The sequence below is a fragment of the Apaloderma vittatum genome, unplaced genomic scaffold, assembly GCF_000703405.1.
Source record: "Apaloderma vittatum isolate BGI_N311 unplaced genomic scaffold, ASM70340v1 scaffold26330, whole genome shotgun sequence".
NCBI classification, from domain to species: domain Eukaryota; kingdom Metazoa; phylum Chordata; class Aves; order Trogoniformes; family Trogonidae; genus Apaloderma; species Apaloderma vittatum.
In genome coordinates, this window is record NW_009696642.1 from 1,418 (window position 1) to 18,744 (window position 17,327).

Consider the following 17,327-nt stretch of genomic DNA (forward strand, 5'->3'; position numbering starts at 1 on the left):
TCCCCTCCTGTCATCTTGCTGCAATTATAACCTGTGCCCCGCCGCTCCGGACTGAGCCAGGAGGCCTTCATCATATGCTTGTGTTCTCTTTCAGAGCCATCTTTCCTCCTCCTCCTCATCCCGGCTGCCCCGTGGTGCTGCCGGTGCCTGCCTGCCTGGCAAGTCAGAGCATGTCCGGGCCCCGTGGACGAGACGCGGCAGAGCTGCTGGGGCTCGGGGACGAGTGCGGGGAGGGGGCTTCGGGAGCTTCTGCACTTGCTGGCTCCTGCCTTGCCGGCAACAGGCTGAACCTGGACGTTTATCCTGACGGCTGCTGCCGGTTCCTCCGGCTGTTTGAGGGACGCCGGGGAGAGGGGGTCCAGGTGGAGTTCCTGCGACTCAGCACCAACGATCGCCTCCTTGGCACCGCGCTGGGAATCCTCCCTCACCTGAAGCACCTCAGATCCCTGGTGCTCAAAGGTAAATTCCTTGAGCCTGCCACCATCCAACTTGCCTAGGCTCTGCTTTGTTTTATTTTCTTTTATTTTTCTAAGCTTCTGTCCACATCTGCAGGAGCAAACTGCCCTCAGGATCATTTTGTCCTAGTGACCCTTACTACAGCTTTGGCTCTTAGCCTTGCTCAGAGCTGCTTGAAGCTTTCGATAAGATACAGCTTCTAGACTCTTGTTTCCTCCCTTCATTTCTGCAGCTGCCTGGGGACCGGGTTTTGGAGTCTGGTTTGGTCGATGCTGCAACATTTTCTTTAGCCATCCTGCAGAAGAAGAGCATTTGTCACAGAGTTAGGAGAGGGAGATAGGAAAGTGTCAGATTTTTCAGTAAATGTTCAGCCGCTCTTTCATTTTGAGGAGTATAATGAGCTGTCTTTGCTGTGCTTCTGTCTGAATCAATCCTACCTTAATCCTTGCTTAGTGTCGGTGAGTGTAGGTTTAGCAAAGTGCAAGACAGACCAGAAGCAGCTGTTCAACATTTTATCAAAAGTGTATCAGGGCGGGTGTCTAATTTTGCAGGCTGTAATAACTGTTAGACATAAAAATATTATAAATTATTAGTCCTTCTTTGACTTTCTCATCTCTTTATTATAGGAGTTTCTCAATACAAATAATGTAATTCCTGAGTCAGACCGAATCATTTGCTCTTTGGGAGGTGGAATTTTAAAAAGAAATGGGAGAAAAAAGGGGGAGTTTATGGCCAGAATCCCTTTAGTGAGGTGAGAATAACAGCAACGCCTTTAATCAGGCTTGTTTTGTGAGATGTACATGCATCCTGAACATCTTGGAGTGCAATGAAATATTGCACTAAGATGTTTTTTATGTACAAAGGGCAGTGTGTCTGCCGGTTTGTTCTCATTTCTTACTGTTCTGCCGCATAAAAAATATTTGGTGCCCTCTGCTGTGTGTGTATACAGACAGACAGCAGTGGAGGGGGAGTAGGAAACAATGAAGAAATGGAGAGTTTTGGAAGTTTCCTTTTGTTTACTCGACTTATTTTCTGTGGCTGCAGCCCTTCTCCTGTTTGAATGTCACAAGCTGGAGTGGGGAACTTGTATCCTGCCCTCTCTGCATTGCCTGGCCTGCACATTACTGGATTCTGCTTTTATTTTTTCTCCCACCCCCGTTTTCACTTGCTTTCAAGGCTGTGGAGCCGTTCCTCCCTCAGCAGCGTGGGCAAAGCCTGGAGGGCACGGACCATCTCCTTAGTCCACGGAGCGTTGTGCGTGGGCCACTGGTGCTGGTGGGGACGGAGAGTGGGCAGCTTGGAGGGGTGGGAGAGGAGGTGCTGAAGGATGGGAGATGTGTGGTGTGCACTGGCTCTTCCTGAGCTTCGACTCCAGATGTGTTTAGCATCTGGTGATGTCTGGAGATTGGCATCTCAGCTTTTCACCATTATACCTCTTTCACCCATCAGGCAAGGAGCAGAAAACACACTTCTCTACGAGTCCTTTGCAATCAGGGCTGCTCATTGTGATCAGTAACTCCCCAGCTCCTGGGTCTCTGCGCTGCGGAGACTTGCGTGAGGCTGGCGAGGTACTGACCTCTTCCTCCGCTTCCCTCCTCGCCCAGGTGGCCATGCCAGGGATGAGTTTGGTGCTTGTCAGCGTGGCTCCCTGACAAGCTTGCCACCAGACATCAGGAACCTGAAGGCTCTCACCCACTTGGACCTCGGCTTCAACAGTCTCTCCACCTTGCCCAGCTGCATCCTCCACCTCCCCAGCCTCCGTGTGCTCCTGGTGAGCCACAACAACCTGGTGGCACTCCCCGAGGACTTTGGCTCTCTGAGCAAGCTGACTTTCTTCTCTGCTATGAAAAATCAGCTGAAGGAGTTGCCTCGCAGCTTTGGGGAGCTGGCAGCGCTGCAGGAGCTGGATCTCTCGGAAAATGCTTTGGAATTCCTCCCTGAAGAAATTGGGAATCTGCACAACTGCACAGAGCTGGATCTCTCTGGGAATTGCTTATCGAGCATCCCAGATTCCTTAGGTAAGCATTTTCTAGTATTCTAGTATTTTATTTTCCGAAGGACATGGGCTTGTTGAGGTTTTGGGTCCTCTAAAGCCCTTGGTCTCTGTCCCCAGAATTGTTAGCACAACTCACCTGTTAACATTAGGTCCATATGGAAGGAATATCTGGAAGAAACATTCTCAGTTCAGTCAGTCCCTTTGAGCATTAATGACTCTCTGGACTACGCTTTGTGCTTCTGTGCAGAGACTGCTTAGCAAGCCTGCTAAGATTTCGATACAATTTGTGGTAGCCGAGGAGCTGGCCTGGCTGGTTTTGGGCAGCACCCAGGCCTGGAAACAGAAGAGCTGGGGTTTAGTGGAGCAGCTCTGCTACGAGGACAGGCTGCGGGAGCTGGGGTTGTTCAGTCTGGAAAAGAGAAGACTCCGGGGGGACCTAAGAGCTGCCTTCCAGTACCTGAAGGGAACCTACAGGAAGGCTGGGGAGGGACTTTTTACAAGAGTGTCCAGCGATAGGACAAGGGTAAATGGGTTTAAGTTGAAGGAGAATAGATTGAGATTGGACCTTAGGAAGAAATTCTTCAGTACGAGGGCAGCAAGACTTTGGAATAAATTGCCCAGAGATGCTGTGGCTGCCCCCTCCCTGGAGGTGTTCAAGGCCAGGTTGGACGGAGCCTTGAGTAGCCTGAGCTAGTTGAGAGGCGTCCCTGCCCGTGACAGGGAGGTTGGACTAGATGATCTCTGAGGTCCCTTCCAGCCTAGGCTGTTCTGTGATTCAATGATAATGGGGTGCAAATCTGGGCTGAAATCATCCTGTCCGGTGTGGACCAATTTGTGGAACCGGGCTCTGAGTTCTGCTGCCCAGCTTCCTGGTATTACTGTGTGCCTGCATCTTACATCCATGGTCATTGCTGGGTGCTGGGGGGCAGAGAGGGGCTAATTCCCCGCTCCCCTTTATTTTGTGAGCTGAAGAGCTGTTGGGATCTTGTGCTTTTCCCATATCGTGTGTGTGTGCGTCCATGCGATGGGGAGAGCAGCAGGGGGGCCGGTTTTTGAGCCTGACGTGTGATGTAATTAACAGCACGGATGGGGGGTCACTTCTTTCTTCTAACCTGTAGCCAATTTGAAGTCTCTGCGGCGGCTGCATCTCCACAGCAATCTCCTGGTGACGGTCCCTGCCTCGCTTGCCAGCCTGCCAGACTTGTCCAGGCTTGATCTGCAGAACAACCTCCTCCGCGCCGTCCCCGCCGAGATCCAGACCTTGCCATTTGTGCACCTCCGAGGCAATCCCTTAGGAGAGCCGGAGCCATCCCCGCAGGCTGGTAATTAATTGCCAGGTTCCTGCTGTTGTGGGTTCTGCCCAGCTGATCCCTCGCTCAGCCCAGCGCAGTGTGGATGGGTTTGGATTAGAGAAGACAGACGGTGGGGAATCAGATCAGTGTTTATTTGCCTGGAATAATTATTAGGTTGAAAGGATACAGAGAGTACTAGTTCTGTTTTTATGAGTCCAAGCCCTGTCTGAAGGGCACGATTGTCATTCAGAAAGGTTTCACAGTGGAAGTGAAAATGAGGTTCACAGGAAGCAGATCAGGAGAAGCTCCTAAAGGGCTCCAGCCTTTTTTAGCAGAGGTGAGTGCCAGCTCTTGGACTTCCCGCATGTGGTGGCTCACTCTAGAAGCCCAGAGAGCAGTAAGAGGTCATTCTGCGCTGCAGTTACCTCCTGCGATTCCCAGGATGCAGAGGAGCAGCTTTCCAAGGAAGGAAATGAGCAGGAGTCTGAGCAGAGTTTCCCAGTGGTGCTCACGCCCACAAGAGCAAGCTCTGTTTCCCAGGGTTGGCCCCAGGCAACCATACACAGCCCTGAGAGCTGCAGGGGTGGTAGATTGAAATACTTTCTAATTCCCCCTGCTTCTGAGTTTTCCTGGAGGGAAAGCCAACATTTCCAGTGCGTCCTGGGACCCCTGGGCCTCTTCCCATCCTCCTGCTGCTGCTTAATCTGAAGCCTGCTGCAGTGTGAGCAAGGTTCCGTTAGTGACTCCATCCAATTAGGATAAAGCCCAAACCAAAATGCAAGCTCAGACTTTCTTGTCTACCCTGATTTAAGAAACCTCTGTCTCCTCCCCCTACCCAAACCTTCTTACTGCTGCAGATGAATCCAGTGCCAGAAGGCTACGAAGACTCTTCCTTGCATCAGGAGAGGACAGGTAAGCTTCTGTTATTAAGAACTTATATTATAGTGGAGTAGTGAGGTCCCAGACAAGATTGGTGCCTGGCAGGTGTTGCATGTGTGCAACACATGCAGCTGAGGCTTCTGGCCTCAGTAGGCAAGTCAGACACAAGATAGGAGATTCTTCTGTTGATTTTTGGAGAGCTGAAGCCGTTGCACCATGTAATGCATTAATGTGTTTCTTCTGGAAGCTTTACGGTGACCTCTGAAGGCTGCAAAGTGGTCTTGGCCTGTGGCATCCGTTTCTGCTTTCCACCCGGGGCTGCCTCTGAGCCCCTGCGGATCTACTTCCGAAGCCTCGCACCAGACCCTCAGTGGGTAAAGCTGAGACACCATGATGTCCTGCTGAGTCGAGTCCTGGAGCTGCAGCCTCATGGGGTCAAGTTCCAGCAGGTGAGGTCACATCCAGGCCAGCTCCCAATCAATCTGGAGCAGCAATAGTTCGGCAGAGTCTTCTGAGAGAGTCTCTTGGGGCTTGGAGACCACTAGCCCCATCACTGCTGCTTTTAAGTAGCTGCAGGTCTGCCTTTCAAAGAAGCTCCACTGCAAAGACTCAGGAAGGACGCAGCCAGCTTCTCCTGGCACCTTGCTGGCTCCTTTGCCTTCCCCACTGCTCCTCCTTGAGCTGAGCTATAACCTCCCTCACTCACAACCCTCCCCCTGAGCCAGAGGAGAATTGCTGTTCCAGCATTTGGCCTTACTCTGCAAGGAGAATGGTTCGTGTCCTTCCCTAAAAGCCGATTGTGCCGTTTTCAGTCAAGCTAGCGAGTGCTTATGCCACCAGCCCCGTCGTGGCTGACAGCAACTCATGGCAAATCTTGCTTTGCCCTTTGTGCCCCACAACCTGCTGAGCTTTTCCTGCCATCACGCTACATCTCCTGTCACCTTCCTGGAGGCTGCAGGACAGAGTAGGTTCCTTTCTCCTACTCCACTCTGCACGTACAGGCCGTGCTTCTACCTTTCCTTTCTTGTCTATGCCAGAAGCCACAGGGCAGAGCTAGGCTTGGCTTTATTCTTTCTGTTGGTGTCTCATGGGAGCATTTTTTCTGCCAGGAGGTGCAGATCTGGATGCCGTACGCCTCCCCTCAAACCCTTCACCAGCGGGAGGTGGTCGTTCGGACCTTCAGCGGGCAGAGCTGGAGTGATCTGAGAACGAGAGTGGAGCAAAAGAGAAAAATGAAGGTAAGCAGAGCAGAGTGCCCAGCAGCACACGTCATTCCTGGTCCCTCTTTGGGTTTGCCCAGCCAGGAGGGAGCCCGTCTGAATCATCTCATGAGCCGCGTTTTGACCTATAAAAGAGAGTTGGTTTCGATTCCGGATTTCCTCTCTCATGGAGCTGTGTCTCCTGCAGGTGATGACTTGCAGCCTGCCGTGCTTCTCCCCTCTTCTAGTGCTTTCATCTGCTTGGCTCTTACTGACACTTATTTTGCTGCCTTTATCACATTATGTTATATGCCTGCATGTTTTTTCTTCTTCCCTGTCGTCTGTTACAGAAGCACGTGGCTCACTGTCGTGTCCTTCACTTCTCTTGGTTCCTTGTTGTGTCTCGACTTGTGCAAAATGAATGCCAAGTGCCAACAGAGGGGACGTTGCTCTTTTCCAGTGTGGATCCAAACATCAAAGTGACCTTTCCTCCTGGAGTCACTGAAGAGACTCGCAGGGTCAAGATGCAGGTAAAAGCATGCCCTTTAAAAAAACATGGTTTGTCCCGTGCCAAGTAGTGGTGACAGCTCACCAAGAAGGTGGGATGTCTGCCCTAGGGTAATTCGTGTTCAACATGGGCTGACCCATCTCTGGTCACCTTCTGTCTTAGCTTCCTTGCCTGCAAAACGGGCTGTGCTCCAAGCTGCCCTGGCTGGGAGCAGGAACCCCTCACAACCCTACTGGAGCTTCCTCCGGCAGGTCAGCAGGGAGCTGCTCTGAAGGCAACACAGGAGATTTTGCCTCTTTTTTCCCAACAACAGCTCGATGAGTGAGACTGGGGTGGGTGGTTGACAGAAGTATTAGAGCAGACTTCAGCCAAAGTTCCCTGGGCTTCCTTTCCTCACCAGGCCCTGAGCAAAGAGCTGCATTTGGGAGGAGCTGAGGGAACGCTGTGGGAATTTGGGTGGCTGTCTGCTCCCCTCACCGGGATATCTTTCACATCCAGGTGCTGCTGGTCTCTGCAGAAGAGATAGAGGAACTCACGGCCGACGCAGGCTGCAGAGCCAGTCCCCTGCTCTGCCTCTCCCAGGACTCGCTGGTGGATTTTCTCAGGCCTGTGAGAATTCAGCTGCCTCTCCCGCCCGGGGTGACGGGTCAGTTTATTCCCAAAGCTGCTAAACAGCAGCACAAGCCAGGAGAATGGTCTCAGCAGATGAATTTCCCTGCCGAGCTGTGCGTGTCTTTAAACTGCCAGGTTCGGTGTGACGGGTCGGGGAAGCGCTCCTGCCAACCGAGGAGGTGCTTTGTGACAGGGCTTTGCTTCGTGATTGGGAATAGCTTGGAGGAGGCAGTGAAGATGCTGCCTCCAGGAGTCTGCCCTCTCTCCTACTTCCTTGCTGAGCCACTGTGGTTAAAAGTGTTCTGGGTACTACTATAAACAGCTTCAGCCATGCTAGGGGTTCCTCTGTTTGCATGCTGAGTACCTCTGTCTCCTAATTCCCATTTCCCTGGCTTTCTTGTAAAGAAGTAAAATGGTTTTGGGCGTGGCTTGGCCTTCATTTTAAGGCTACCTTGTATTCGTATGGCTGAAGTGCATCAGGATTGAGAAGCCTGTGGGATGTAAATTCAGGAAGAGAGAGAGCTTAATTGTGATGGGAATTGTCTAATGAACCCGTCGGTGGAAATCAGCACATTATCACTTTAAGTCTGGATATTCTTGTCAGAAAGCATCAGGGGAGCCTTGTCTTTTTATTGCTGCTCTTCTTTGACTGAGGTTCAGTCCTGGATGCTGAAGAGAAAGCCCTGAGCCTTAAATTTGATGCTTTAAAAAAGTGAATCATCCAAAACTCTGTCTGGGTGTGCTGCCTATAGTGCCTCTTATGCATTGTTGTCCTTAGGGCTAAATTTGGATCGGTCGAGGCTGCATCTTCTCCACGGTGACCTGGAAGGCCAAACCTGGGATGACATTACCAGTGAGGTGGTGCTGGAATTCACCCATCTTTATGCAGTGTTTGAAGTCACCCATTTCTCCTGGTACGTGCAAGATTAGTCCTGAGGAAAAGACAGGATGTCCCTTGGCTTGCTTTTCCCACACTCTGACCGGGGATCGTGCTCTTAACTCTATTTTTTCCCTTTTCCCTATACAAGTCAGGCCCAGCTTAGCCCTTTGTCTCTACCCATCTTCTTACAGTCTCATGGGTCTCTACCCATCTTTTCTTACAGTCTCATGGTCTCTACCCATCTTTTCTTACAGTCTCTTGAGTCTCTACCCATCTTTTCTTACAGTCTCATGGCTTCTCTTCTAAGGCAGGATCTTACCTTGTCTTAATTTCTTGTCTGCTAGGTACTGGCTGTGGTACACCACCAAGAAGTACATCGGAGGCATCGCCAAGAAGGTCTATGAGCGGCTGCGTATGTACCAGGTGAACTTCATCGCTCTGCAGAGGAAGAAGGACCCCGAGCAAGTCCTGCTACAGTGCGTCCCCAAGCACAAGGTCTGATCTGGATTGCGTTGCTTTGCTCCTCACTTCCTCAGCCTCCCTTTTTGGCATGTAAAGGTCACGGCCCCAGGGCCGTGGCTGGGGTATGCTGTTGCCAAAGGTGTTGGTGGTGTGACACTAGCTCGCTGGGAGCTGAAGAGAGAAGGAAAATTTGTTCTACACAACAGCAGATGCCACGAAGCGGTTTCCTCCCTTGTGAACTTTGAGGGCTGCTAAAATCAGCTGAGCCGCAGTAAGAGGCCGTATGCTTGCTCTTAGCATCCGGCAAACATGAGGCAAAACAAGTTAACTTAAACGTCCATCCAAGATATCTTTCAGCCCTCAGCAGCATCCCTTCAGATGGTAGCCAAGCGTGTTGCTGTGTTTGCAGAGGGTGTACCTGACAGGCAGCGCAGCCCACTGAGATGAGGGTTGTTTTAGCAAACTGCCAGAACTGGGCTGCGTATCCAACTCTCAGCAGAATCCTCTGGTCCGGTTGCTCCTTTTTTTCTCGATTTGCTCTTCCACGTTGAAATGACCCGTGGGCAGAAACACCTGTAAGGATTCCTTATATCTTGCGTTGTGGGCTGAAGTTATTTCCAGAGGAGGCAGCGGCAGCACTCGCAGTGAGATCAGAGCTCAGGGGTGTCCATATTCCTGCCAGCGATGGTCATGGGCTGAGAGAGAAGCTTTGCTGTTATAAACAGAAAGAAGAACAGAAGAACCTTGGCTGGAGGCTGACTCTTGCGCCGCCTCTGAGGCCCCAGGTCTCACAGTCTGCGAGGCCAAAATGAGATTTCTGGTGGCCTCCACAATGTGCTGTTGCAGCATGTGGCTTTTTGCAAAAAAAATATCTTTTAGTGGCATATTGTGAGGGGAATAAGGCAGCAAGTAAATCCCTCCCCTTCTTTAAAGGTTGTCAACCTGTTAAAAAGATGGAGATGTTGCTGAAAAAGCCTTTTTTAATGGCAGCTTTGGGAAGGCCTATCTGTTTACTCCAGCCAGGCTTTTCTGCTTTTTGCTTAAGAAGAGAAACAGGGAAGCCACAAAACTCAGAGCACCGCTTCCTTGTCTCTAGTGAATGTACCTGGGATAGGAGTGGGTGGGTGTTTGTTCGTTTCTTTATGTCCTTCCCCTGTTAAAGGTGAGGGAGAAGGAACATCACGGGTGTAGAGGGACGTGGGTCAGGGGACAGACCTGCTTCCAACCAAACATGGCGTCCTGTGTTGTCGTCCTTGTCAGGTTGACCCGGTGCTGAAGAAGCTGCAGGACCGCTATCGAGGACCTGAGCCATCCGACATGGTGGAGATGTTTGAGGGAGAGCAATTCTTTGCAGCTTTTGAGCGAGGCATCCACATCGATACGGGTAAGGTAGTACCGGGCTCCTTCCTACTCCTACCTGTCGTGCTTCTCCAGCACCAGGCGTGTTTCTGCCGGGGCTCGTTCTCCTCCAGGACTTTCCTCTCTGTCTCCAGCTCACCCACTGCTCACAGCAGCCAGCCATGGACATCGAACTTGTCGCATTCTGCAGTCACCCAACTTTTCTATCTGGTTTTCCCTGTCAAAGCACCGTTTGCAAGCTGTCATTTGTTCTCAAGCTGCCTGCAGGGGGCAATAGCCAGGTGTGTTTATTTTGTGCCTGATCTGCTTCCACAGCCAGCTCTGCCCTTCTCCTGGCGTCTTAGACACTGAGCTAATTCATGTTGCCCATTCTGAAAGAACACACACAAAGTTGTGATTTTTTTGGAGGAGGTATCGCTGAAGTAATCCAGAGCAATGAATTGGGAGAGAAGGAAAGAGGAGCAGGACCAAAATTCAAGATGATGTTTTATGCCACAGGACCTGTTAGAGCTGCAAACGGAGCCTTTCTCTGCAAAACCCGAATGTACAGCTCAGTTTCATTGGTGTAAATTAAGTGTTACTCTTTGAAGAATGACAAATGCACTGCTCCTTCAGTGGAGCTCATGAGGCCAGAGTCTGTCCCTCTGTCCTGATTTAGACTGGACTCTAACTTAATTTCTAGATAATTACACGTATGAACGTTGTACCCGACCATCATTTTTTTTCCCTTTAGCTCTATTCCCATTTCTGCACCCACTGCAGAAGTGGTAAAGAGAGAGGGGACCCACTTCTGTGCGTTACAGGATGCTATTGCAGCTGATTCTACCCTCCAAGGGGTACAGTGGACCAAGGACGGGAGGGAAGGGCCAGGGATGGACTCGATTCCATCCCGATGCCTTGCCCTGCCTTCCCTTCCCTTCTTGAACTTGATCTCCACCTTGTGGCCGTTCTCCTTTTCCACCTGTAGGACCTGCTTTCTCCACAGCCGGTGGTTTCTGCTTTTCCCTGTCACCCAGCGAGGAAGGGGAGGGTCACAATCCTTTCGGGCAGGAGCAGAAGGAGTCCGTAGCAGCCTGGAGGCTGCTGGTGGGCGATGGGCTTGAAGAGCCGCGCGCTTTCCTGCGCAAGTTGAGTGTTCCCTGCTTCTCCGCACAGATCGCCCCGACTGCGTGGATGGACGTCTCTCGTTTATTTTTTACTCCCACTTGAAGAACATGAAGGAAATCTATGTGACCTCCCCTGTAGACAGGAAAGGCCAAGCTGTAAAAGGCCAGGTGAGCTCCCAGCTGTTTTGTTTCCTCCTTCATCATCGTCGTCGCTTTTATAATGGTCGTATTAATCCATCAGCACCAGGCATGACTCTTTTCCTCCCCCTCTGCTCTTGGCTTTGCATTTCTCTGACTAAACCCTGCAGTGTGGAAGGATCACTCATCACCTCACTCCCTGCCTTACATTCCTGCCATTAACTCTTGGGGTGTTGGCACCGCGTCCGGCCTTTATGGCAGAACCTCAGTGCTCCTCCCGGTCACACCTGATTGCGAGGCCGTATTTATGGACTGAGGACAGGGAAGAAATGCTGAATTCGTTCTTGCCAAGACAGAAAAGACACTGTGCTTGAACCTGAGCCTCACTGGGTGCTTTCTGTTCTCAAAGGTCTCTTTCTACCGAGGGGCAGTTCCCGAGAGCATCCCTGAAGACGCCAGCAGGAGAAGGAAAGGGCCGGACTCCCTCTGGCTCGCTACTCTGCCCATCAAACTGCCCGTGAGTTGTTTTGCCTCCTCCAGAAAAATTAATCTAGGTAGGGCAAGAGCCCGGCCTTCCCGCTCCAGCTGATTTTGTCTTCCTCCGTGAGAACGGATGCAAGGAATGACCACGTCGCGGTGGTGGCGTCCTGCTGCCCGCAAGCTCTTCTGAAAAGTGAAACATGAATCGCTGGGAGTAGTCTCCATCCCTCCCGCTCATCTTGCCTGACAAGCACAGGCTTGTCGGGTGGGTGGTCAGAGGGGGTGGATCCTTTGAATGAACAAGGGATGTAGAGCAAGGTGTAATTAAGGGAAACGTCTGGTTTGTTTCTAAATTTCTTAATACATGGCAGGGAAAAAGAAGGGTCTAGAATGAGGTGGGTAGTCTGGGTGTGAACACAGATGTTGAGCGTAAGTGCTCTGCTGTGAGCTACTGGCCTCTAAAGGCTAGGCTGTATGTTACACGGAGAAATGAAACTTTTGATTGTGGAATGTAACTGGATTTTGAGAAACTGAAGACAATAAATACCTTTGTAGGCTGAATGCTTCACTTCAGGTCACGGGCCATGGTCTCACATCCGTTTCTGACACGTGCGACCTCAACTACAAATCTTGACAGAGTGCTCTCCTACCTCTGAGGCAAATGCGCTTTGAAAAACATTGAAAAATGTTCTGTAAAGTCAAGAAAGGAGATTTCCAGCATGAGCTTGGACTGTAAACGCTCTGATTTGCTATTTTTCGGAGGCAATGAGCATTACTGGTCGTTGCCAGCATGAGCGTTCCTTGCTTCTTCCACCCTGACTCCTCACCCCCAAGATCTTCCTTCCTCCCCGACAGGAGGAAGGAAATTTCAGTGTGGAGACTAAACAGCCAGACACCATCCTCTCCAAAACCTCTTTGTTCTCTCTCTCTCTTCTGTGTGACGCAGCGATTGAAACCTCGCTGGCACGAGAACCCCGGCCCCCAGAATGGCTTCTCCTTCCCTCCCCTGAACTTGGGCAACGCCGAGAGCGGCTACCTGACCCAGGCCAACCTGCTGAGCATCGCCAGGCGCGTGGGAGCCGACTGGCAGAACATCGGCCTCAACCTGGGCTTGACCTACCAGCAGATTGAGCGCATAGGGTACAACAACAGGTAGGAGAGAACGCCGTGATCACCCTGATGTGTTCTGTCTGTCTCTCAGTTGGTTGATCTGCAGCGTAAGGGCGTAAATTAGTGCTTGGCTGGTTGAAAGTTTCCCCGTTGGAGTTGTTTCACTGGATGGGTTAACTAATCTCGAAATGTTCCCTTTTGGGTTTTTTTAATGGAGAACTGATTATTTTCTCTTGTCGTTATGAAACAAAGCTCCACGTTCGACAAACAAAATCGGGAAGTAACAAACCTGATGAACTTTGTAGTTCAGGCGAGTCGCATTCCTGTTTTGTTCTGTGATCTGCGTTCCTGGCCAGACTCCATCTCTGACAATGAGCAGTGGTCTCTGGCATTAGTTGTGAGCACCACCTCTATTCAGAAAGAGCTTGTGGTACGTCATGGGATATGCAGTCTGACCAGAGCGGTAGGAGAGGATGAGACTTGTTATGACCAAGCTACTGTTCCTGTGGGGAATTTACATTCAAAAGCAAAATGCTTTGGTATTTTCACTAGGAAAAAAAGTTTGAGGGAGGTTTTAGTGCGGGAACTGCAGTTCCTGTGTGATGGGTGGGGTAAAAGCAACCCCCCTGAGGGCTTTGTGTGTCTGGAGGGCTTCTTTGGGGCTCCAGCTGTGGGCTAGGACTCAGGTAAAGCCCTCTCCTCTGGTGAGACCTCACCTGCAGTTCTGGGTGCAGCTCTGGGCTCCTCAGCACAGGAAGGACGTGGAGCTGTTGGAGCGGGTCCAGGGGAGGCCCCAAGGATGCTCAGGGGCTGGAGCAGCTCCCTGTGAGGACGGGCTGGGAGAGCTGGGGCTGCTCAGCCTGGAGAAGAGAAGGATCCCACAGGGGAGACCTCAGAGCAGCCTCCCTGTGCCTGAAGGGGCTGCATGAAGGCTGGGGAGGGACAAGGGCATGTAGTGACAGGACGAGGGGCAATGGTTTAAACTAGAGCAGGGTAGACTTAGATTAGATGTTAGGAGGAAGTTCCTTACTCTGAGGGTGCTGAGACACCAGCACAGGTTGCCCAGAGAGGTCGTGGAGGCCCCATCCCTGGAGACATTCAAGGCCAGATTGGACGGGGCTCTGAGCAACCTGATCTGGTTAAAGATGTCCCTGCTCGCTGCAGGGGGGTTGGACCAGATGACCTCTAAAGGTCCTTTCCAACCCAAACCATCCTATGATTCCGTGACTGTGTGATTCTTTGGGTTGCCAGTCAGGTGAGCGTGTTGGTTACTTCTTTGCTCTCCTCCTTTCTGCAGAGAGGACCTTCACAAGCAGATCCTGGACATGCTTTTCTCATGGGCTCAGCAGAACTCGGAGGATCCCGACTGTGTGGGCAAGCTGATCACAGCCATGAAGGAGAGCGGCCGCCAGGACATCGCCGACGAGGTCGAAACCATCATCGAGCTGGGACGGCAGAAATACAGGGAGTCCATCCGCCGGGTGGGCTTGGAGCAGGAGAGCAGCGCTGAGGACTCTGCGATAGCTATGACCTAGGCCCAAGCAGAAAGAGCTTTCGTACGGGGACCCTCTGCATACCCAAGGGACGGCGTCTTGGGGATGCTCCCACCTCAAGGGCCAGCGTCTTCCCAAGGAGCTGGATGGTGATCTACTTGTGAGCAGACTGCCGAGCTCTCCTGGGTCTCTACTGACGTGACACTTCTGCCAATCCCAGGCAGTTCTGAGCACGTTAATGAGCCTTTTCTGTATTTCTACTCCTTGACTTCAAGTTTTAGTTTTCAGAAACAAGGAGGTGTTCAGAGACTGAAGTGTTTGTCACTTGAGTAGTGGCTCGAGTAGCCTTTAATGAATTAATACTCGTGTTACATATATTTATTTATAACTTATTCCTGAAACTGTGTTGTGCTGGAAACACTGGGTCTGAGTATTTGGGTGTCTTTGTGCTCCAGTGCTTGATGGCAAGGTGCAGTGGTGTTATGAAGGCCTGGGGTGCAGTTCCCGATGTGTTTTTGCCCGCACGAACACGTGAACCTGTCAAAAATGTTTTCTATTTTCTGCCAAATCCCTTCCAATTCCCTCAAGCCCAAAACAAAACCTCAGTATTTGCGGGGAAAAGAGAGGAAGCTAATTTCTAGCAAAATTGCCCCCATTTTTGGCCTTTGCTCCAAAAGCTTTTTTGGAACAAATAAATTTTCACATAGTCCCTAGGCTGCTGCACCTGCCAGACTTCTATAGATGAGACCTACACGTTGCTGGTCGTTGACAGAGTTCCAGTTTTATTTTACAAACAGGAAGAAATCCATAACCGTGCTGTTCAGGGCGAGACTCTGGTTTAAGTGCAGGTGAAATTGCCCTCGCAGTTTTGAAGGGATGTTCCTCACGTCCTCCTGATGAAACAGAGGCGGAGGCGTGGCGCCTTGTGAAGTCTGGCAAAAAGCGAGACTTAAATTTGCATTTTAAAAACTGGTCTGACCAGCTGCGAAATAGGCACCGCTGGGGGATTGGCATGAGCTGGCAGAGCTAACCTCTCCCGGCGTTGCAGTCTGAACATCTCGCATGAGGCTGGACGGGTTTATTGCTCTTGAGCTGCTCGGTCACCGACTGCTGAGGTGCCCTTCTCTTCCCGTTCCCCGCCTCAGCTAACAAGCCGCTAAGGGCGGTGGGAAGTTTCGTGCGATCTTTTCAAAAGACTGCTGGCACCTGTGCTAATTCGACTCTTTCAACATGGGTTTGGTCCTGGCATAGCTCTCTAAGAGATATCTCAAGGGCTGTTCTCAGTCTGAAAAATAAAAGTTGGTATAAAAATGGCAGGTTGCAACACCCAGCCCGCAGCAGCAGCTCTGAGAAATCCTGGTTTCTTCTCCCTGTGGAGAACCGTCAGGAGTTTCCCTGGTGCTGTGTTTCAGACCTGCTGTCAGCGCTGTTGAAAGAGATGCCTGAAGTCGTTCTGCTTTTGTTTTTTTTCAAGCCATTCCGACATCTCAGGCCCCCGGAGTGATTAGTGTCCAGTCCAGAGCACTGGACAAGAATTTGCAGACTTGAGTTGTCACCTTGGGCCTCAGAGTTCCTCAGATCTGATTTCTTCTGAGGCCGTGCTGCCCCTCAGACCTCTCTCATGTTGGGTTCAAGGCAGCCGTTCTCTTCTGAATGTCCATTTTCTACTCTAGTCTGTGCCGTGTGTTCTTACCTGTTATTTTGATGTATACCAATGAGGTATTTCTTCTTTCCTTCGGTTTTGGAGAGATGTATTTGGGCATATTGCTCTCACTGGGAATAAAATCAGCACTTAACTGTTCCACAGCACGATCCGCTTATCCATCAATGCTTCGAGGTGTTAGAGCCAGGTCCCTTTCAACCTGTGATAAGGGGAAGTAGCATCCCATAAGAAACAACCTCGCAGGGTTGTTAGGATGTGATCAGTCAGAGGCCAACAGGACGAGGCAGAAAGGCTGTGCTGCACAGAAATGGAAGAAGAGCTCTCCTCTGGGTGCTGCTGGCTTCTTCTCTCCGGTCTTCTGCTGCTGGGCTCGGCCACCTCGCCCGGTGTCTGGTTTTCTCCTTGCAGCGACACCAGAACAAGGACCCAGCTGAGGGTACGGAGGTGCTGGCGGAAAATCGGGTGGCTCTTGCCTTCAGCTGACTTGGCAGCAAATATTTGAGCTGGAGGAGAGTCAGCGGAAAGTCACGCTATTTTCAGGTGTGTTCTCTTTATCAATAACCTCTCCGAGGCGCAGCAACTCCTCCATAAGCCTGTAGTTGCTACAGCCAGGAAATGCTCATTACAGTCAAGGTATATGGTTGAAGTGACAAAAAAAAAAAGCCAACATGGCTTTTCTCTTTTGGATGAAAAGGTTGCTTTCTTTTCTGGCTTTTCTCCTGAATTTGTCATGTGCTGGAGTGGTCTCCTTCCTTCTCATGGTGCCTGTTGGGCACCTCAGTGTCCTACTGGTGATCTGGCAGGTTTTGTGAATTTTACCGTGCATGTTTCTCACGCATCCAGAATTTCCACAAAAAAATTTCAGCCAGGAAAAACCTCTTTAAGAAAAAAAAAAAAGGAGAAATTGTTTCGGAGCGGGAACACTTTTTCTCCTTTTTGACTGTAGCGTCTATATCTCTTTAACTCTCGTAATTAAACCCTCTTCTACTTCCTAAACTTGCACATCTCCAGCAGAATAACCAAGCACCGGGTTCTGCTCACCATGACAACCCTCTAGCTGCCAGGAGACAGAGCCAGGTATGATGTTTCCAGCCCCTACACAGAAAAATGGAAGAAATTGCTGAGAAACAACAGCCCAGGCAAAGCTCAAATCAGTTTATTAATAATTCCATAAAAAACACAGGCAAAGCCTGACTATATCCTGCAGGGCATTAAACTGTTTACGTATTCCCGGCAGCAAAATGCTGATTACGCAGCAGTTTTGAATTTGAAATAGTAAAAGACCTGAAAGAATTATGAAAGCGGAAGGAGGCCCGTGGGGACTGGGTTCAGTTTGTCCCTTTACTGTGGCCAGACAACAACACTGTAAAATCCAGCATGTCCGCGGGATTTTGCTTTGAAAAGAGAAAGGAGATGCCTGGAATGCGTTGAGGACTGGATGGTTCAACCGTAAACCTACTGAGCTTGAAACAAAAGTGAGGGAACTTTAGAAGATTCCCTGCCAGTTGGTAAGATTTCCTGCTCTTTGGTACCGTAGTGTCCACACTCGACAGCATCATGCTGTTGCTGCTTTCAAAAGATGGTTCTTAAACTCAGTTTTTCCCTCAAAGTGGAATCACTTAAGACTGTGAATAGGCTGTTGCCATCCACCCTTTCTCAACTAGATGGCACCAAATGAAATAATCCAACATCAC

At 50.6% G+C, this 17,327-nt stretch overlaps 1 protein-coding gene across 1 annotated transcript; it reads left to right on the top strand.

Moving 5' to 3' along the window:
- Nucleotides 1–94: 94 nt before the first annotated feature.
- On the top strand, nucleotides 95–14,012 carry PIDD1 (p53-induced death domain protein 1; the record flags this gene model as incomplete). Its single annotated transcript, XM_009875787.1, has 15 exons — nucleotides 95–459; nucleotides 2,061–2,474; nucleotides 3,571–3,774; nucleotides 4,602–4,656; nucleotides 4,871–5,072; nucleotides 5,733–5,861; nucleotides 6,173–6,352; nucleotides 6,829–6,976; nucleotides 7,721–7,856; nucleotides 8,167–8,317; nucleotides 9,545–9,668; nucleotides 10,799–10,917; nucleotides 11,297–11,404; nucleotides 12,314–12,519; nucleotides 13,775–14,012. Coding segments are annotated over 15 exons (2,779 nt in total), but the record flags the coding sequence as incomplete, so codon positions are not given.
- Nucleotides 14,013–17,327: the final 3,315 nt, after the last annotated feature.